We start from the raw sequence: 21,722 nt of genomic DNA, 5'->3' as shown, positions 1-21,722 counted from the left end.
AACTTTTCCATTTATCTGTAGTCAGGCTGGGAAAAATTAGGTGATTTTTCCTCCCCCTCCCATCCCCCAGGCAGCCGAATTCCCCTGACTTTCAGGCTATTCTCTTTTAAATGACTGATAGTATTTCTCAATATCCTAAGACAGTTTCCTGTGGTCTCTTGCAATGAAGCTGGCGTTAGGTGTGCACTGGGCTGTACTGCTCGCTCGCTCTTGCTTCTCCCAAAGCTCATCTGGGCACATCACTAGTGGCTGTGGTGACGTGCGCTGTTCCAACAGTGCTGCGAGACAATATAGTTTTTCTCAGCCTGTTAGTTCTACTCTTTAACGCTTTAGGTTCATCACAAGTCAGCTGCGGTGCTTTCCAGTCTACAGACCTTTAGCCAAAGCTCCTCTGTGCACTGCAAGCAGTTCAGAAATGACAAAACCCATGCCGCCACCGATTAGCACGTACAAACATTTATTTTGAAATCTCCATTCTGAACCGTTCTGAAGAATTACATCATCAAAGCACTTCATGGCAGTGAAAATAGCTCTTACCCCTCGGACTCATCCATTACTCCATTAAAGCTGCAAAATGTGCAATCTGCTTGAAAAATAGGTTGCTTTTTATTCCGTTTCCCGTGAAAAGTCAAAATTCAATAACAAAAAAAGGAAAAAAGAAAAGAAGAATCAACCAACCCAGCTTATAGGGACTCTACATCTGATCCTCTCCCCCATCCCCCAAAAATAACTTACAAAGATAGTTTAAAGTTTTAAATGAGTTTAAACCCAAGTGCATCTTTTTTATTACTTTTTTTCTCCTTCTTCTCATAATAATATTAAAATTCTAAAACCCCATAATTTACTTTCTTGGAAAAAAGGCAGCGAGCCGTTGCTTCTTGATTGGAAGAATATGTATCTCCGGCGAGTTCATTTTCTTTAGCTTTACACTCCTGTTTTTGACGGGTTTCCTGAGGGCCTCGGCGCTGTCCCGGGGCTCGGGTGGGCTCTTCACGTCGTAGCACTGCAGCACCGAGTCCTGGGGCAGGTCCCTTTTGAAGGAAAAGTTTTTGGTGGAGACCCCGGACAGGCCCTTGATCTTGCCGCAGAAGATGGTGGGCACGGCGTCCTTGACGGAGACGATGACTTTGGCTGTCTGCGAGGTGCTGACGATCTCGATGTTGTTGCTGGCCTTGGGCTCGCAGCCCGCCCTGCCCGCCTGCTCCACCAGCCACTTCTGCGGCTGCCGTAGCAGCTCAGCCTGCCCGCCGCCTGCCCCCCTGCCCTCCACCTTGCCCGATGCCTCCTGCGGCTTGCAGGGGGTGAAGGGGGCAGCTGGGCCGGGGAGCTTGTCCAGCACAGGGTGAGTGCCGGCCTCAGCAGCGGCGGTGGGGATGGTACTGGCCACCTCCCCAGGGGGACCCGCTGGCTTGCGACAGGAGGCAAGAGACAGGTCCAGGGCCCCGTCCTCAGGTGGTGGTGGTGGGGCCACCTCGCTGGCCCGGGGCATGGGTGGCCCTTTCATGGAGAGGTCCAGCGCCTCATTGTCGCTGCCCATCTTGATGACAGTATGGCGGCTCAGCTGGGGAAAATCCCGTGGATGCGGGAGGTCGAAGGGCTTTGTCTCCTCCTTCTCCAGCGGGGTCTGGGTGCCTTTGCAGGAGTGAGCAGTGAAGAGCTGCGGCTTGGGCGGGTCAGGGGCTGCCTTGGCCTCAGCACCGTGGGGCACAGGGATGGGGACAGGGATGGGGATGGGGACAGGGACAGGCAGGGGCACGATGACAGGGTAGGGCACCAACAGCGTAGCAGGGGGCACCAGTGGGGAGAGGGGTGAGCTGAAGGCCTGGGGCGGGACGGTGGTGTAGTCCGGGGGGGGCTGGCAGGGGGCAGAGCCCAGGGCACCCTGTGAAGGAAACAGGTCCTGAAGGACGGCAGCGAACCCCGGTGTCTGAAAGACGGGGGGCAGGACAGTCTCCTGTGCTTGGCTGGAGGGCTTGGGGTCCAGGAGCTGGGGCTGCCCGACGGGGGGAGCAGCACCAGGGAAGAGGCTGGTGTGCAGGGGGCTGGCGGGGCAGGTGGCCCCCGGGGGCAGCACCAGGGGAGAGTTCAGGTGCTGGAAGACGTGCTGCTCCAGGAGGACAGGCAGCGGAACAGGGCCCTGCGTCGTCATGACGTAGGGGGTGGTGGTGTTGGTGGCCGGCATCTGTGGGGCGGTGCTGCCGGCTACCTGCAGGTGGATGGGCAGGACAACAGGGCTGTCCCCCAGGCAGATAGGCTGCAGCACGGTGGCCGCCACCTTCAGAGCCACCCCGCTCTGCGACTCGGCCGGTGGTGTCAGGATGGAGGGTGCAGGGACTGTCACCAGCGGCGACAGGGCCTTCTTCATCAGGTCGGCCGAATTGATGTTCCAGGCCTCTGCTGTGATCAGCTGGGCCACCCCGTTCTCCAGCTTGTTGTTGGCCATTGCCGAGGGCGAGTTGGTGACGTCCATGGGCAGGTTTGGGGCATCCTTGTAAAGCTCCTCCATGTTGCAGGGCTTCTTGGGCTCTGCCGGCACTGACTCTACATCGCCATCAGTGAGATCCGTGGCGCCTCCGGGCTGCCAGGAACATCGGCACCAACATAATTTGGCCTGCAAGCCAGAAACATATTTTAGGCACCACATAAATCTCCTCCCTAAAATAATATTTGCAATTGCCTTTAAAGACCCCATCGCCAAAGACAAGCCATCAAACATTTCCACGCTTCAGGCTAACGGCTCCATAATGCAGCATACTATATACACAGAGATGCTGGATATACATACGCTCGTGAGTGTTGTACGAAGAGTTTTGAGGAACTTATATTTAGCTGTAAACATAGATAATTTAAAAGGCTTAAGGACTGCCTACAGCCAAACCCACCCCCCGGTATGCAGTGTGAAACAAGGCAGGGGGATTGGAACTGGATGATCTGAAGGTCCTTTCCAACACTAACCATTCTGTTATTCCGCGATTCTATGACTTGGGCTGCCTGTTTTACACTTTTTAACAAAACTCCACATAATGACAGTGCACGGCACAGCAGCGTGACAGAGCGCTGTTATAACTCAACAAAAGCCACCAAAACACACATTTCTAATATCACAGCTAAAAAACATTCCACCATGGGTGAACTGTACTCGATTCCCCTAGAACACTCATTCCTTTTTCATCCTGGTGGGATTTACTCAAGGCAAGCAGGTGAGCGTCACATGGTGCTTACAGGACCTCCAAAACTGCCATGATCAGGGTGAGAAAGGAGCACGGCCAGGCAATGGCAAAGAAAAACCAAACCAAACCCTAGTACTCACACTGCCACTGAGCTAGCTAGAGACAGAAATGTGAACCAGGCACCTGATTCATTAAAGACCCGAAGAATAACAAAAAATCAAAGTAATCTCAAATTTAGTTTGACAGCCCAACCCTTTATATCAACCACACAAATGGCAATTAAAAAAGGGCAGAGATGTTTTCTGTTCGTGGTTGCAGTGAAATGTGCAGCCTATTTCCTAAAAAGATTAACACCTCCTTCCCCTGGAAACAAACAAGCAAATTAATGGCACTGTGCATCCATTCCTTTAGAAGGATATATAATTTCCAGCCTGTGAGCTACCACCAGCAGACTTTGGCTAGGGACTGGCCACTGTGTCTTGGCACTGCCCATGCCTCTCCCAAAGTGTGTGGCGCATCCTGCTGTAGTAATAATCACCATGGAAACTTGTCCAGTTTCAACTCCGTTACCATGGGAAAGCAGAGGCGCACCCCAAATTTACATTTTCCACCTGCACGCGGCTGAATCCTGCTCCCTATGAGCACAACCTGTGCCATTCCCATTGCCTGCCTGGCTCAGCTGGTGAGAGTGAGGCGCTTCCCCACGTCCCATAGTCATGCTGGTGTTGGGATCACAGGAGGTGATAGGGGTGGGTGAGGGGTCCCAGCCTAGGGATGTGTCTGGGCCTGAAATCATGCAAAGAGCTCAGCTGGCTGTGGCACTTACAGAAATTATTTGCTTGCACAGACATTTGTAAATGACAAACCTGCAAAGGGGACAGGGAAATGGGAAAAAAAACCCACCCTCAAAACCCACAAACAAAGGCTAAAAAATGGCCAAGGCAGGGAAGCGGGAAATTTCCCAAGTCTCTCCTGAGACTTGTAAATCCTTGGATTTGGCAGCAAGATGCTATGGCGAGCGCAAGACTCCAGAAATGCCAGGAGTTAATGGGGGGGGAGGCTGGTTGGGTAAAAAGCTAATAATTTATCAGGCACATTCGAGTTCTTAAAAAGGATTTTTAAAAGTAAACAGATGAGTCACTTCTTTTCTCCTCATGCTGCTGGCTTAAGGAGAATAATTCTGGATTTTTTTAATCTCATGAAACATTCTGCAGAAAACAGTCACAAATACGAAGTTGGGGTTTTATTTATTTGTTTCCTTTTCTACCCTTGGCTGAGACAGATTACCAGCAGGCAGAGGTGACCAAGCACTGAAAAACAGGAACAAAAATCAAACTGTTCTCCAGACAGTGACAAGTACTGGTATAAAAAATCAGGCCAGTCTTGTTTTGGAAAAAAAAATAAAAAAAAAAAAAAAAGAGAAGCAATTGTTTCTAAAAATAAAGGCAATGAGGAGACCGCTCAGCACATTCAAGCTGCAAAAAAAGGACATTGCTTCAATTAAGGAATTAGAAAGCCATTTTCCCCTGCTCTTATATAATCTCTCCCTCCCTCTTTGTAAAATGACCATTTTAAACCCCCGTGGTCTCTGCAGCACACCCCAGCATCTTTGCTGCTCCAGCTGCTGCAGCACAGCCGAGTGTTTTGCACATGACACTGGCTCTTCCCCATGTTTCTATTTGCTTGAGAAGTGTGAGATCGCCGTGTTTTCATAGAGAATTACTGATCTGGCAGGGACAGGAAATGACCTCCTGTTCCTCTGGCAAACCCATTTCATGTTGAGAAACAGAAAAATTAAGACTAAAATTATGAAAAATAAGAGACTTGAGGGATTAGCATGCGGTACGGATGCAGGGAGAGAGAGACAGATCACCGCTGACGATGAAAGTATCAAACATAATAAAATCCCCACAATTGCTGCTTTAAAAGGCGACAGGGCTGCAGGCAGAGGAAGTATTTAGATGAGGAGAGCAACTCATCTATCACCATGAGACACCTTGAAGAAATGCCTGTGGGCTTGGTTTTGCTGTTTGTTTTTTTTTTTTAAACCATAGTCAAATATTGTTTTCCACACTTGATCCCGTATTTTTCTGGGATCTACAAATTTATATTGTTGAGGTCACAATCCTATACTGCCTCTGGGAGGGCCCCACTGTGCGAGGAGGAGGAGATGATGAGAAAAGTGAGGTGCAGTCCTCAACCCAGGTTTAGGGGTTGGGTGTGGGGTTTATCCCTTCTCACCTTTCCTATGTGGAAATGTACCTTTCTGTACTCCCAGTGTACCTGCTTCTTGAGCATGTGACAGCTACAGAAAAAAAATAACACATGGGGCATTGATGCCCCATCCCTGGCACTGTTCAAGGCCAAGTTGGATGGGAGCAGCCTGGTCAAGTGGAAGGTGTCCCTGCCCATGGCAGGGTGGTTGGAACTGGATGAGCTTTAAGGTCCCTTCCAACCCAAACCACTCGATGCTATGATACATATATGTATATATATGATATATATATATAAATATACACCTAAAATAGTTCACGATTCTGCCCACAGCTTGCAGGCTGCCAAGTACAGCAGGGTCCCAGCACAACTGCCTCCTGCTCCCTGTAAAGCAATTTTGTTTCACCCTGAAGGGAATCCCAGGGTTGCTGAACATATACTACACTAAGCACCTATTATGGTCAGTAAGCAGACAGAGCGAAAAGGATCCAAGTCCCTATGCTTCAAAAGAGGAAATGTTTGGAGATCTGGGGTAAAGAGACAGTTTGAAAGTTGTCCAAAGAGGTGTTTTGTAGTTCCTAGGCTGCTTTTTTATACTACACACACTGTGTATATGGTACAAAACCTTAAGCCAACATGGAGATGACTTAAACCAAAGTAATTTTTCCATGTTGGTGTTTACAGTGATAGCTATACTGTATTTCTCCTTTAGTAAAAATCAAGTGGAAGTATGTGCTGGGTTTTTGTTTTTAAAAACAACTTTCATTTACCTAATATACACAGATGAAGGTAATATAATTCAGTGAAATTCCTTCAAGTTTCCTGTGTCTACCACACCTCAGTGCCAGAAGATCAATTATTTTCCTTTTCGCTACTTATCTACTTAATATTTTATTTGCTGTTTGTTTTAATTGAGAAGAAGCTTGCAACACTTAAAGGAGCCCTATTGTAAATAACCCAAGCTTTCCCACCGGGGTGCTGATAAAAGTTAAGTTCATAGCACTAACCAATGATGTGTGTAACTCTACAGGAAATGGTATGTTAGCTATACAGAAACACCATGAAAGGCATGGTGATAACTCTGCCTAATTTTTTTTTATCTCCTGCTGATGGCTGTGCAACAGGCTTTTCTCAGGGCTGTTGCATGCCTTCCTGTGGGACTGCAGCACTACATCGTACGCAGCCATCCCTGTGCTTTGCTTGCTCATCCGTACCATGCTATCTACACAGAGTTCAAATTACACTGTGCACACTATGGGAAGGGTCTCTTTGTGGGATGTCCTGCTCAGTATCTCATCTCCTGGAAAAATAGGGTTTCTCTTCAGTATAAACGTGGTATCAAACACGAAACAAAATGTGAATCTTGACTTAACAGAACAGCCTGGGGACAAAATTATGCACAGATTTGGACTTCAATGTTTTGCCAAAACTCACTGCTTGCTGTCACTAATACTCCTGCCAAAAGCAACATGTTTGAAGCAGAAGCCCACTAACAAGTGCCATAGTGAGAGCATCCCTGATGAGAAGGCAGCAGACCTGCTGAGCACCTGGAGCGGCATGCACCCGACCACAGTGCCATGCCAGGGCCTGCACCATTCGTTCTGCATCCTTCTGCTGTAAATATACACGTAGGCAACATCTTAACACAGACCAACCAACTATAAATCATCTTCCATTCTACAAATTCTGGGTTGTATAGCTCAAGCCATACACAAATAAAGGCTTTACCGTATTGTTATTGGTGTTTTGTTGCTAGAATAGGAAAAAAAAAAAGTATTTGAATAAAGTGAGCTTTCATAAACCAAATACATGGAGCTATCACTACATAAATAACATACAGATAGGCTCCGCATACTTCAAATCACAGATGATCTCAGCAGTTTGCCTCTCACATTTCCCACTGATTCATGTGTTCAGGCACCTGGGACTGACAATCCGAGCCATGCCACAGGCCCTTTTAGCACTGTAATCCTCAAGCACCAAAGGGCAGAGGAGTCGAACAACTCACAGATAATGGTGAACTAGCATTCCTTCCTGTGTTTCACCATTCATGGTGCTAAATTTGATACCCCACACACACCTTGGCCAGGTGAAGAGGCACCAGAAGGGCTGGTGGGACTTGTCCCCTCCTCTGCTTGCAGGAGGACTGATGGTGACCCCCTCCAAGGTAACGGGGCAGGCAGAGCAGAAGAGACATGGAGGGCATTTGTTAATACAACCTGCCCTTCACCCTCCTGGCAGCTCAGTCAGACACCAAATGCAGTCCGATCTGTCCCCCCCTTAGTCATCACCAAAGGGAACCACTGGGGATGCACTTCTCTGTCTTCTTGTCATGGTTTAAGCCCAACTGGTAACTCAGAAACAGTGCAAGCAGTCACTTGCTCACTGCCCCCTCTTCCCCTCCCCGCCCAGGTGTATGGGGGAGGAGAACTGGAAGAATGTAAACCCCAGGGGTTGAGATAAGAACAGTCCAGTGACCGAGGTATAACACAAAAACACTGCTGCTACCACCAATAATAATAATGATAAGGGAAATAACAAGGGGAAAGAATATAAAACTGAAAGGGGAAAAGGAAAAGAAACCAATAAACACAAGTGATGCACAGTACACTTGCTCACCACCCACCATCTGATACCCAGCCTGACCCAAGTAGTGATCTGAGCCTTCTGGGTGACTCCCCCCAATTTATATACTGGGCATGACGTGCTGTGGTACGGAATACCCCTTTGGTTAGTTTGGGTCAGGTGTCCTGTCTCTGCTCCCTCCTGGCTTCCTGTGCCCCTCCTCACTGGCAGAGCGTGAGACTAAAAAGTCCTTGATCAGGGTAAACATTACTTTTCAACAACTAAAAACATCAGCGTGTTATCAGCGTTGTTCTCAGACTGAAGCCAAAACACAGCACTGCACCAGCTAATAGGAAGGAGAAAAACAACTGTTACAGCTGATCCCAAGACATCTCCAAGGGGCACTAAGGAAACATCCTGGTTTAACCCTACCCTCTCCCACCTTGTTCCCTTGACTCAAATACCCAGCAACTCCCCTTTAAGATTTAGAGGCACAATTCAAAGTGAACAAAGGCAAGGTGAGAAAGACATTGCAAAGACAGGCAGAATTTCCTTTGGCACCAGCCAGAAAGAGGAGGGAGGACCACACTGGGGTATCTCCACTGGCATGAAAGCTACACCTGTAGCCTTTGCTCCCCATCCCTCTGCACAACATTCTCTGCTCACCATGCACCTATATGCTGCCCCACATTATTTATCACTCTACATGAGCTATAGCATGGAGGATGAGGTGGATGCTGCTGAGAAGCAGTTAAAGTAAGAGCATCTCATTAACTTCAGAAGATGCCAGAGGAATAACAAGGCTCTGACGCAGCTCATGCAACAGGTACTCTTTTATTTTCCACTGCTGCATTATGGATCCTTTCTGGAGGCGAACCTGTTTTGTGTCAAGGCTCCCATCCAGGCTGTTAAGCCCTGGGGGAACACAAGGGAAAGGAAATCATTATGGCAGTGCCAAATGGCACGTTATAGATGGGACATTGACAATATGTATGCACTGCTTCAGCACACAGCACTGCTTCGGCACACACGATCATTCTCAAATGCAGCAGCTGGACTGGCTGATCATACTTCGGTCTTTTAAATAGTTCAGCTGAGAAATACCACAGTGGTCTGCCTATTGCACAGGCTAATTGGCTGCAAAGAGCTGTTTTAGAATCATGTATCTGCTAGCTATACTGCTTTTGTCAACAGCCTGTACTTAGCAATCCGTTTTGAAGAGGAGAGAACTCACTTTCTCCTCATTTAAAAACAAATCAGACCAATTGAAAAATGAAATCCTATCACAGGCCCAAAACCAGTGTCTTTACTCCCAAGGGCAATATATGCAAGACAGATGATAAATGCTGTGGAAGGAATAGAGCATTTGCCTGACAAATTTCAACCTATAGGGAATTTTTATACCCAATCTGAAAGCCTAAAATACCCCAACCAAACCCTACATTTGCAGAGGAAACTGTGACATACCCCAAGCATAAGAGAGACAGCACATGCCTTTTCCCTTCCTCTGCTCCATTCACGAATTACTCCACTAATTCGATATAACACTTAACTGACAGTCTTCAACTTTCAAAAGGACCATGTCTCATGCAATATATAGTATTACAGAGAGCAGGCATTCTAAAAGAAGGGCTACCTTGAACTTACTCGAGATTGATTTTGCTATTCCCAAATGCTCAAGTTTCTTATATCCACAGCACATCCCAGTTCCTGGGGTCTCCAAATTGTCATGCTTGGCGAAACCTCACAGCAGGTTTCTGAAAATAATACCTTTTGAATGGTGGTTTATTTTTTCCCCTTGGCATAGCACAGAAATGCCTGAACAGCAGCAGCTTGCTCAGCCTGCAGTAAGCTGAACTCACATTCTGAGGCAGTGACAGTACACAGAAATCTGATGTATTAAACCTGACGTGTGAAGGACAAATATAAACTTGCCAGCCATATTACTGATGAGTCACGTGCCACCTAGTTTGATGATGTCCCTGTGACCTAGCAGGCTCTTCTAACTTGGTTCAGCTTTCACACTCCTCATTTGTGTTTAAACAGGGATGTCCTCCATCACATCCTGGTGCCTGGAGTTGTTTCTCCCCAGGTGCAGGGTTTTGCACTTCCCCTTTTTGAACTTCACGAGGCTCTCATCAGCACATTTCTCAAGCCTCAAGCCTGCTGAGGTCCTTCTGGATGGCAGCATGACCCCTGGATGTATCAGCCACTCTTGCCAGTTTTATGTAATATGGAAACTTGCTGCGAGTACGCTCTGCCCCATCATCCAGATCATTAATGAAGGTGTTGAATGGGACTGGACCCAGTGCTGACGACAGAGGTACGCCAGTAGTCGCTGGCCTACAGCCAGACTTTGTTCAGTCATCATTGTCCTCTGGGCCCAGCCATTCAGACAGTTGCCTCTGCACCTCACTGTCTGCTCATCCAGCCCATGTATCAACAGCTTGTCTGTGAGGATCTTATTGGAGACAGTGCCAAAGACCTTCCTCAAAGTCCATATAGGCAAATACCCACTGCTTGCCACTTATACTGTAGGCCAGCTCCCCACAGAGAAGACAAACTGGCAGTAGGTTGAGAGTATAAGAAAGTCTAAATTAAAATGCTGTTATGGAAAAACTGGACTTCCTCTGGGGATCTATTTTGCATTGGAGCTCCTGAGTTTTTCTATACCTTGACCTCCACAGTTTTCACACATGTGGTGCACCCATGTTGTTTACTTTTGGAGTGAGACCGTAGGAGGAATGCAGACTCATGCTAGCATTAAAAGACTTCTTTGGCTTGAAAGTAAAGTGCATGATTTTCCTATGGGAAAAAATTATTTTAAACAATTTTTCCTGTCATTAAATATCCCATTTAACTGATTATTTAGTATCATTTTCAATCAAAACATTATATTCACCAGCAAAGCAAAGAAAAATGAGCTGTTTTGAGAACAGAGCTAAACAAAACAAACAAGAGCCACTACTTTACAATAAATTTTAAAACCCATGCATTTTGTTTTCCCAGCAATTGATACACCAATGATAACAAGAGGAAAAGGATACCAATTAAAAGTAATTGCAAGCCCTGCTTCCCCCCAAACCCAAAACAAAAAGCACTCAGTGTAAGCCTGAGAAAAATATTTGCTCCTTTCCCAGTCAAGTGCTTTATTAAACAGTCCTTAAAGCATCTCAGTTCCTACAAAGGATTTCCAAGTTTGAGATCAGTGAACCAACTTCAAAGTCTCATTAGTTCTCCAGCAGAGGTTTGTTCTCTGCTCAGACACTCTGCTCGCTATTTTGTCCTGACCCTCTCCACTGATCCCAAGCTCAGATATTTTTACTACCCTCATTTGATCTTTTCCAACATCCAGATGGGAATTAGTATCAGTGTGGCAAAGACCGTCATCCAATGACCATCCCTTCTTGTTTATCTGAATCTGTTTCACTGCTGGTTATGAGGGACAGGAACCTCACACAGGCCAGTTACCAAGTGTCAGCAGGTTAGTGAGGTAAAGTTAAAAATTGATTTTTAAACTGCTATGACACTTTGGCATGCGAAACATCTGATTTTGCCTCATTATACCAACATTGTTTTGACCATTTTGGCTCCTTCCCAACTAGCCATGCAAGCAAAGCATGACAGAGTACCCCTCAAGGGGTAAACCAGCTTCACCAGCTCAAAATCCATCAAGAAAGTGAGGTGCCACCAGAACCACACACCCCTGAGAGCCCCAGCCCCTCAGATATACTGCAAAACCTTTCCAATCCCCTTCTTATGGCATGCCAGCTCCCATTAAAGACCACTTTATCTTGGTGCAGACAAGGCCAGAAGAAGGCTAACCTCTGCACTGCTGAGGGGACTCCCCATAAGTTTGTCTTGCTTTCTAAACCTTCTTGAGACAGAGAGAAAGAAACCAGTTTTACTGTATTTTAAAGCTGTGGGGGTTAGAACAGCAAATCTGACACCTCTGTAACTCAAATCAACCAACAGCCACATTTTCACATAACCTCTCTTTGTCCTAATACAGTCTGGCTTAAATAAATATAATAATGAGAAGAAAAGCAAAATTAAGTGAAAAAAACTGAACCTTCCAGCTGGTGGATCCTTTCTGGGGGTTGGACTAGGTGACCTTTAAAGGTCCCTTTCAACCAGATCTGTTCTATGCTTTTATGGTGAGGAACAAATGCCTCTAAGACCACAGGTAAAGACATGCAGGTGATTAACCATATGCATGCTTCCCATAAAAGGCCAAAAGGGCAAATCCTTTCTTCTACCTATAGCTCTGGTGGCTCTCAGTGGCATAGATATTGTCCCTGATGGCAAGATTTAGGGATGGGCTGAAGAGATGGGGACCGAAAACAGACTCATCAGTTTCTCTTCTCTTGTGGGACAGTCTCACTTGGGAGCACAGGCAGATACGAAGGCACAGGAGCATCTTGTGTACTTGGGTACTGCTTGAGGAGGAAAAGGGTAGAAGAGTCTTCCCTCTCCCAGTGCAAAATGTGGTTATTTAATACTTCATCCTTCCCCACTGGCATGAGTAACCAAATGCTCCTTCAGCTTGCCACCTCAAGATCAAGTAGTATGTTCATTGGTTCAGATTTACTAGACTGACTCTCCTACTCTCCCCTGCCTGATCACTTTGATAAACCAAAATCAACATTTCATCGGCTACATGAGAGCAGTAATCCTCAGCAGAAAGTAGGCCCATGTCAGATTTCAAGCTTGCCCTACTCTTATACCACCCCTGCTAAAAATGTGTGGATGGAAAAACCTTTCAAGCAAAACCAGCCCCTTGCTTTCACCCTTGCAAAATCTGTAAGCAGCTGCAGGGATTTTGTTTAAAAGACCCAGAAAGATTAAGACCTCTGTGGTGTGAGGAAAAATGCAGCTTTTTTCTTTGAATTTCACATCTTTTTACACACTTGCTTTCATCACAGTATCTGTACCAAGTGTTTCCTGGTTTGACTTTGAGGGGCAGAGAAATAACCTTTTCTCTTCGTCATGCCATGATGTATGAAAGATGTCAACTTTCTTAACTGAATTCAAGATAAGACCAGCATGAGAAGCAGCACAACAGTGCTGGTGGATGCAATGAGAAGGCCTCATGACTTTTCAACGTTTTCACCCACAAAGACCAATTTTACTCTCCTAGAAGCCCCTATGCTGAACTGAGAAATAGAGATGCCTCTGACCATGAATACGTATATAACAGAAAATACTGAAAATCTGTCTTGTTGCATCTCAGGTTCACTGAGGTTACTGCTGTTCAGTTAACTGGTCCAGGTTACCTCTAACACCTACAAACACCCCATGTGCACATGCATACATGCAAGTATTTCTTCTCTAGTGCCTCTTGCCTCATCCATTTGACTGTGAGATCTGCTGGGGAGTGGTTGTTTTGGCACATAATTAGCACAAAACACAGACCTCAGCTTCAATTCCAGTTACCACTGCAGTCCAGATTATCCATCACTCCTGAAGATGAGTGGGCACAATAGACACCACACTCACTGAGGTGGCATGGGGCTGCCTTCTCTCTCAGTCTAGCTGCTGGCCACTACTTGAAGTTGCATCCCTCCAGTGGGCCTTTCCCTCCCACTTCTTCTTGTTTCCCTGCTGCTGGAACACTTACAGTCTGCCTAAGTGTGAATGTTAATGACCGAATTTTACTAATGACTAATTTTACTAAGAAGAGAGACCTTCTGGCCAGTTCAAAGGAGTCTTCTCCAGCTGAGTATCCCAGCTCTGATCGACACACTGCTTGCACTGCATGGAGGGGAGACCATTCCAAAGTGTGTCCAGACTACACAAAAAAGTAATAATGCTCTTTGTCATCAGGGATCCAGACTCTGACCACTCAGAAAAAAAAAGGGCTGTATTTCAGGAAATGCAGGCAGGGCACCCAGTGCTGTAAAAATAGCGCTGCTGCTGCAGGTAAAAGTAAATATTTTCCCTGATATTATGAACCAGCCAACACGAACATAATTTGCAGACGTGTATTGCAAGAGGAAACAAGGTCGGTCCTGCCCAGGCTTCTCCATCAAACCTTTTGAGAGCACATACATCATGATGAATGCAGTGTACCAAATTTTGTTATTATCACCTCCCCTATCTTAATGATGGCTGCGTGGTTGCAGAAGAGGAGTGTACTGCCATAGGATATAGAGCCCCTGACATATTTACTGCAGCATTTTTCACCAGCAATTTCCGCTGCGATGTGTGCTATTACGTGTTCAGAAAAACTTAGGGAAACTGCAGGATGCAGAACGACAATTACATCTTTCCCAGATGAGACTACAACATTAATGGATCGGTGTCATCCATCACCATAGATTGTAAGTCCTCTGGGGAACGTCATCAGGCCACTCTAATAAATCTGACCAGGAGATTTTGTATTTGGCTGTTCATCTCAGCCTTAGGAAGCAGTTTAGCAACACACTCCTCAGCATGACTACGGCTTAGTTCTCCCAGTGAGGTGTCGTTGCCCTACAGCCATGAAGCTCTGGATGTAGGAAGTCCTGCAAGCCAGCATGAAAGGGCACACAGGGCTGAAGACTGGTGTTAATTCCTCACGCAGCTGGTTCTCCAAAGAACCAAATATTGGTGCACAGACTGTAGACTGTGAGGGCACAGCTTTGTTCCTTTACCAACAACAAAGAAAAGGATATAAAAAATAAAGAAGAAAAGACAAATAAAAAAACACCCAGCCAGCAGACCAATACAGCTCTGAAGTAAATTTTTTTGCTGTCAGTCTCTGATTCTTCAGGCCACCTGAGCAGGCAGAGCTGACTGTCTGCCATGAAAATGTAAGGTGATGCTCTATTAGGGAAGAACATACTTCTCACAGGCTCTTCCTCTGAGAAAGCCAAACAAATAACCCACAAATAAAAACCTCCATGGCTGTACCATGTCCTAGCTTATCCTTGCAATAACAGGAGAGTAGGACCTGAGGCTGTTTCCCCTCATCTCCTGCACTAATGCAAATACAGGAGCAGTGTAAAAGCAGGCTGAGGGGGAGGTCAGCCCCAGTGAAGCCCTTTTGGGAGGCAGCTCCAAGACAGGAAGTCTGAGGGCACTTCTGTCTCTTCTATTGTATGTATATTCTGTTTCAGGCAATGATACATTTTCCTGATACGCCTTTCATGCAGCTGGAGCTAAGCATTTGTTCATACAGTACTGGGGGTGGGGATCTGCCACAGCATCAGCATCGCTGCTCCCAGGCTTAACCATTTTGAGTCCTCTCTTCCCTTAGGTACAGGATTTCACCACCCACCCCATGCCTGCCCCAGTGCCATAGGCTATGCACGTGTGGCCCTTCTCCCTCATCCTGGGTACAGGATGCAAGGTCATCAACAGCAATGACCATTCCCACAGAATGGGTCCACCACCACAAGAGCTCTGCAAAATGGGGACAGCCTTGGGGTACCTCTCATGCCTGCTCAAGGCTCCTTATCCCAGGGTGGCTGACAGATGCACTGCGTTTGGCCAGAGAAGCAGGGATGGAGACCTACAGCTTGAACTACTGCAGCTCTGCAGCAGTGAGTAGCTGACAGTAACCAGAGGGAAGCACGAGTGGAGCTTGGGAGATTAGCAAAAAAAGGAGGAAGTAATTTTAACTACATAATAATTTCAGGGAATAAGAACTGCCTATAGCCTGTATAAGTCATGAGAAACAGCACATGCACGTCTTGCCTCAGGCAAATCCATATGTTGGTAGACAAGCTCAGCTACAAAAATGACACCCTTTCTTGCAGCTAGGAACAGCAAGAGCACCCAAAAAAATGCAAAATAGTCAGTATTTTCTTGGCGGGTGTTAGAGAAAACAACCATGCTCATTTAAAAGCTTGCTGTTGGCAAAGGAGGAGGGCAGATGCCCCCAGCCCCTGCCTCCTGCAGAAGCTCTCCACCATCCCTCCAGCAGGGCAGTCAGCATCAGGGCTCAAGCCTGCACTTGCCCCCCCTGCTCAGGGAGCTAAGCTGTGGCTGCTGCACCTTTCAGCTCCTCCTGCATGTAAATGTGGGTCTGCCCCACACTGCCCCAAGAAACTCCATGGCTCCAGCTGGGCTGTCCTGCACAGGCACCTCATGCGCAGGGATGGGCAGTATGCAAGGTGCCAAAGCAGTGTGTGCTACATCACTGGGCTCCGAGGGCACACTGCTGGCCAGTCACCGAGGGAAATCAGAGCAGTCTGGGGTACAAGAGGCACAGCAGGAACAAGCTGCACCATAACAGGGGCTGCAAAAGAAGCCCAGAGAGCTAAGGCAGCAACCAAGGAAAACCTCTGGTTTTACCATGTTGGTAGTCAGTCACACATACCAAACCACTGGCCAAACTGGGTAAATACCTGAACTAAACAAGAGAAGACAGCTGTCCCCTGGCAAGTACAAACCCTCTGCCACCCCAACTGAATGTTCCCCAAAAAGGTGTCGTGATCCATAGTTTGAGAAACCAAGCAGACACCTGCTGGCCACAGCTGCACAGGGAAGGGAAGGCTGGCCACCACTGCAGGTGTGACTGACTGACACCAGCAGCTGAGCTCTCTGCCCAGATGTGCTCCACCTTGAGAGGGCACCAGAGCTGCCCAAAACTCAGCATCCACAGTTTTTGCAATAGGGAGGATGGGCTGGCCTGAAATGACCAGTTTCCTTGGCTGACTCATACAATTAAAGGGGCCATCTCCACATGGTGCACTTCCCAGAAAACACTTCATGCAGGTTAACTCCAGTAATCTCAAGGCATGGCAGCCAGCTGCCAGCTGCTGGGGGCAGCACTTGGCTCTGTTTGGGCAAGGGCATTTGGCCAGACTCCTCTAGCAAAGTCAGTGCTGGTGCCCATGGCTTCATGGTGAACAGGTCCTGGGACCTGCTACATTTTCATGAACATGGTGAAGAGGTCCTAGGAAACACCTATCTTGCCACGCTGGGTGTTCTCCATGTCCAGTAGAAAGGCTCCTGCAGCATGCTGCAAAAGCATGAAAAATCAATAGCCTCCATTGACTTTTTGTCTGACATTAGCAATTTTATAGCTTAATGCTAACCAGAGTAAGCAGGACAGCATGCTGCTACCAAAAATGAATTAAAGGGAGCGGAAGGGGGGTGAATCTTCAAATACCCTGAAGTCACCCAGTACCATGAATGCCTGGTAAACCCTGCCCTGTCTTTAAAGTGATTTAAAGATGATTTGGCCCTTGCTCTGGGATGAAGGTTTTGCCAGGCTGGCAGAGACCAAGGGGCAGGAAGAAGGAAGAGGAGCAGCTCCAGGAAACCATTCCCCTCTCCATGATGAGGGCACCAAAGCGACACCAACATAGCAACCCCAGCAGCACCAAACACAGTATTGTGGGATGCTGGCAATGAGGTATCGGAGGCCGGCTGTTTGGGTTTAGCTGTCTAAACAGGGACTGAGGGATTAGGACCCTTCACATCTTCAGCACTAATTAAAGGTTATTTATTATCCAATTGTTCCCAACAGTGTATATCGTGGCTGCTCAGGGCCAGGCTGAACACTGAGCTCTGTCCATTTTTTGCACACTGGCTGTGACTTGAGCAATAATTACCAAGAAGAGAAGGTTTGGCCAAAGCCTTAGCTCTCAGAACAGGAGTAGTTGTGTGTAATAAGAGCTTAATAAGGTGGCTGGAGTAGGCATGCTCCCATGGCAGAATAGTCTTTACCAGAGCATTCCAGGCAGCGCTTGTACACACAAAACATGTGCATCTGGAACAGCAGGCAGCATCCCCTTAACCACAATTTTTGGGCTCCTAGAAATAGTTTACCTAAATATACTTAAATAAGGCCCTACGGCAACATCTGTTCCTTGATACAGCAAGTGGAAAAGAATGGGTGTCTCTCCCAGGCATTGGCTTAGGTGGGCTGTGGACATCAAATGGGTTTGGCTGGAACTAGAGCCCAGCCTTTACATTAAAAAGCTAATGAAGCTGCCAACTTAGGCACCAAGAAGAGCAGAAACTCAACCTTCTCCTGCTTGCCTGTATGCTCCTCACTCTGTGTAGCTGCATTACAATGGGCTCTTAAATACACAGTTATTCCATCTTCTTCAAAAGGCCCTGTTATGCTGCAAAAGGACATAAAAGGAAAAAGTAATTTTTTTCATAGGCCTCCTTGTAACTTTAAAGCTTCAGACTCTGAACTAAGTAGCACTTTTTTTCAGGCAGATTTCTACATGTAATCTAAAAAAAAATAAATTGGTCTATGAATCTGCTTTTAATGATAGGATTCTACCTGCTACCCTTGTAAAGATACAGAATTGTTTTAGTCTTTCTCTTGCTTTGTCTTAGAAAGGCAACATACTGTAGTTTCAGTAGTTGCATTTTTAAACATGTTTATCTGGGTCACGGCTACTTACAGCATAAGAAGATTTAGTGAAGCCAGTTTAGCAACAGTCTAGTGCAAAGGAAAAAAAAAATCTTTAATTAAAGCCAAAAGAATTATGCTATTTGGAGGGTAAAAATCTTGACATTATCAAATTAAAGTCTTTGGACTGTTCAAGAAGAAAACAGACCTCTGGGCAATTTAACTCAAAAGGGGCTTGGGGGATGGGGGTGGCTAATCACAAACTATTTTGTGTAATCGGCAATTTTAGGTACAGAAAAGAGAACCAAGAGCATTACTACATCAGGATTTTCTCTAACGGCATGATGTAAAATCATGAACAATGGAAGAACGTGATCCCTGATCATGGCAGTCCATGGGATGCACATGCAGCACTGCTGGTGTGCGAGACATCTTGCTCCAGATGCAGCTGACACAGAAGACAGGGGAGAAAGCAACTTTTTAATGGCACTGCTCCCAGATCCTTCCACTAAGATACAAATGATCTGCAGTCAGAAGAAAGCAAGGTGGGGACACTCAGAGGCCAGGAGAAGCGCCTAATGTAGTCTCCGTGTGTTCCCAATGGTCCTAGGTTTCCACTGTCTTGGAAAATTCCAGAAGAAAGGAAGATGTTTATTGGCAAAGGTGAAGCTGCCACTTACATGTAAAAGGCCATGGGAGGCTGAATGGCCACTGCAAGATGAAAGTCTGAACACGCCCGTGTGATATGAGAACATCCCTCAGCTTCCTGCAGCCCGTTGGGTGAAAGGGAAGTGACTCAGAAGACAAGTGCCCTTCAAAGGTTCATGAAATACTGGTTTATTCTAGCTGAAGCCTGCCTGTGGAGGAGTGGGAAGGACTGCAAACAGAAAGCGTCCGCTCCTCATCCTGTGGCCGCTGCTGGAGCAGTTCATCCCCCAGGAACAAAAAAAGCCTTCCTCCTCTTTTCCCTTTCTTCTGGAGGAAGGCAGGCAGGGAAATAGCTGTCATTGTCGCTGCTGAACCACAGCCAGCAGAGGCCCGACGCCACAGTGGTACAGGATGAGATGCTCGGCGCCCACCCTGACGTGACCCATGGTCTCTACAGCAGAAAGCTCAACCACTGTCCATCCATCAATAGGATACTGGTGTGACAGAAACATTAGGTTACAGCAGCCACATCACTATGATCAGCAGTTAATTATTCCCCATATCCAAACAGCAGCAACGCAGTAAGGAAAGGGATGAACTTGTAGTCGGTAGTTTGATCCTGTTATTGATTGAATGCTAACAGGAAAATAGCAAACTATAAAATATTTCCTGTCAGAAACAGGGAGGAAGGATGATGGACTTTCTTCAGATTGTTGGGGGCAAGAAGGGGAAAGTAATAAATTAGCAAAATCCCAAAGTTTTTACTTATCTTTTCAAACATGGCAGATTTTTTCCAAGTTTTTCTTGGGGGGAGAGGGGGGGTTGCTTTTTGGTGGGGTTTTTCTTTCAGCTGCTTTAATCTATTCCTTGCTGACAGACAGCACACTGGATATGACAATCTACAGCTTCAGTCCTTGAAATTCCTATGTGACTGCAAGAGGGCAGCTTCGGGCACTTCCAGCCCTGCTGCAGCAGAAGTCATCTCACAGTCAGTGGGGCCAGCTACAGATCAAGACCTTGAAGGAGTAAAAGGCTCAGTATCTGGCCCCGTAGTTAGAGAGGATTTATTTTATCATACTGTTTTTAGAGATTTATCACTTCCTTTACCTCCATACGCACAGTGAAGAAAGTCTGTTTTAAACATGTGACAGCCACGCTTTCCAACAGAGAGCAAATTTTGAGGATAAATAGAGAAAAAATGAGATATTTTTAAGCCAGAGATGATCTCCATGCTGATGAGTGAGCACACGTGTCTGAACACAAGTGTTGTTCAGCGTATTTACAAGATCAGGGTGCCACATTATTCATCAACTGATCTGAGATTACTGGAACTCCTTTCATTAAAAATACTGCTATAAGAAGTAATTAAATGTCAGCCTGGGGGCTGTGCCCATAGGCATGACTGCTTTCTCCACAGGTGCCTTGGAAATCTGCTGCTGGTCTTCACAGAAAAATGCATTAAGCCCTAATACTAAGTACAACAGGTTGTAAAGCCCCACACTCAACTTGGTGGGATTTTTATGCAACAGCTTCAGAGAGTTGTACTGGATCAACGCCAGTAATGCATATACCTTTGTCAGCAGGTTGGATACCAACCCTGAGGAAACCAGGAGCATGTCCCCCAAAAAGCAGGGGGCAAAAAGAGAAGGAAGGAGGATGGGATGCCAAGCTCCTGACATCTGTAATGCAGAACTGCAAAATCCTCTGTGCTATCTCCAGATCAAAGGACCACTTGATAGCAGTCACCAAACGCCTTCTAGCAGAACACCACCATTCATCTCATCCTTTGCACATCCTCCCAAGAGAGGCTACTACATTGATACACTTCATGATTTATTCCCAAGAGTAGCTGCTATGGAAGGAAGTGTTATCATGTGGAGACCTGGTACTGACAGAGACATTGTGGGACTCAGTTCAGAGGACACACATGGTGCTGCTACAAACAGTGGAGGTGGTGCAGGGCACAAGATGCAGAGAGTTCCGGGCATTTTAAAAAAAAAAAGCAACAAAAATGAGGTGAAAAATGTACAACTGCTGTAGGGAAGATGAAGAGGAGAATGAAGGAGAAAAACCTAGAGCTCCTGACACAAGGGATAAGATGAATGAAGCTGCAGAGACTGCCTGAAGTAGACGGGGTAGAGCCTTGAGTTTGTTAGGGAAGGTACAGGAAACTGACAAATACAGAGCTCCTGTGCAGTGCCCTTAGCTTGCAAAAACAAGACTTGCTGAGGGATGTCTGCTGTCTTTCTAAAATACTTGTCAAAGATGGATGAAAAATTCCTCTGACCACAGCTGAGGAAGTGATCTATTTCCATAACTCTGAAATCCGGAGAAGAACTGGGGTGTCTTGATAACACCACAGAAAGCCACATCATAAAAACAGATGTCCTTGGGCAGATCCATACTTCCATGGTCTCCCCAGGGTCTGTGTGTGAAGGTCTCATCTGGACTGAACACCCAAACAAAGTGACTGGCCAGCAGGGGAGTCCCAGGGTACCTCCTGTACAATCAGCTAAACTTGAAGGAGCTGAGTGTGTGAGGGGCAAAAGTATATTGAAGACAGTGTTTAAAGCTCTTGAAAAATAATATTCTACCTGCTGCCTGCCGTCACTCCCACATACGAATTCCCTAGCACTTTGTCTTCTAGAAAGAAAGAATATCATAATGAAGCCATTCCTTAGCAATAACATATCTTGAGATGACTGAAACCCAACTTTAAATGCATGTTGCCATTTACTAAGCCACTGAGAAATTTCTTATCATTGCCTTGAAGCCGCAAATACCTGTGGCCTGTCTAACCCCACTTTGTGCTTCAAAGTCTCAAA

At 46.4% G+C, this 21,722-nt stretch overlaps 1 protein-coding gene across 4 annotated transcripts in view; it reads right to left on the bottom strand.

Moving 5' to 3' along the window:
* Positions 1 to 440: 440 nt before the first annotated feature.
* The window catches only part of RAI2 (retinoic acid induced 2), a 44,314-nt gene continuing 23,032 nt past the window's right edge, over positions 441 to 21,722 (bottom strand). For all 4 annotated transcript variants that reach the window (XM_061453183.1, XM_061453186.1, XM_061453184.1 and 1 more), the window contains exon 2: positions 441 to 2,611. In XM_061453183.1, coding sequence (XP_061309167.1) covers positions 842 to 2,506 — 1,665 coding nt within the window. In that variant the 5' untranslated portion in view covers positions 2,507 to 2,611 and the 3' untranslated portion in view covers positions 441 to 841. The remainder of the gene's footprint in view (positions 2,612 to 21,722) is intronic.

This window comes from Pezoporus flaviventris, unplaced genomic scaffold (assembly GCF_033815535.1).
Source record: "Pezoporus flaviventris isolate CSIRO_AGI_PZ_B2104156 unplaced genomic scaffold, CSIRO_AGI_Pfla_v1 ptg000015l, whole genome shotgun sequence".
Taxonomy (NCBI): domain Eukaryota; kingdom Metazoa; phylum Chordata; class Aves; order Psittaciformes; family Psittacidae; genus Pezoporus; species Pezoporus flaviventris.
The sequence above is the reverse complement of the archived record's forward strand: the minus strand, read 5'-3'. Positions and strand labels throughout refer to the sequence as shown.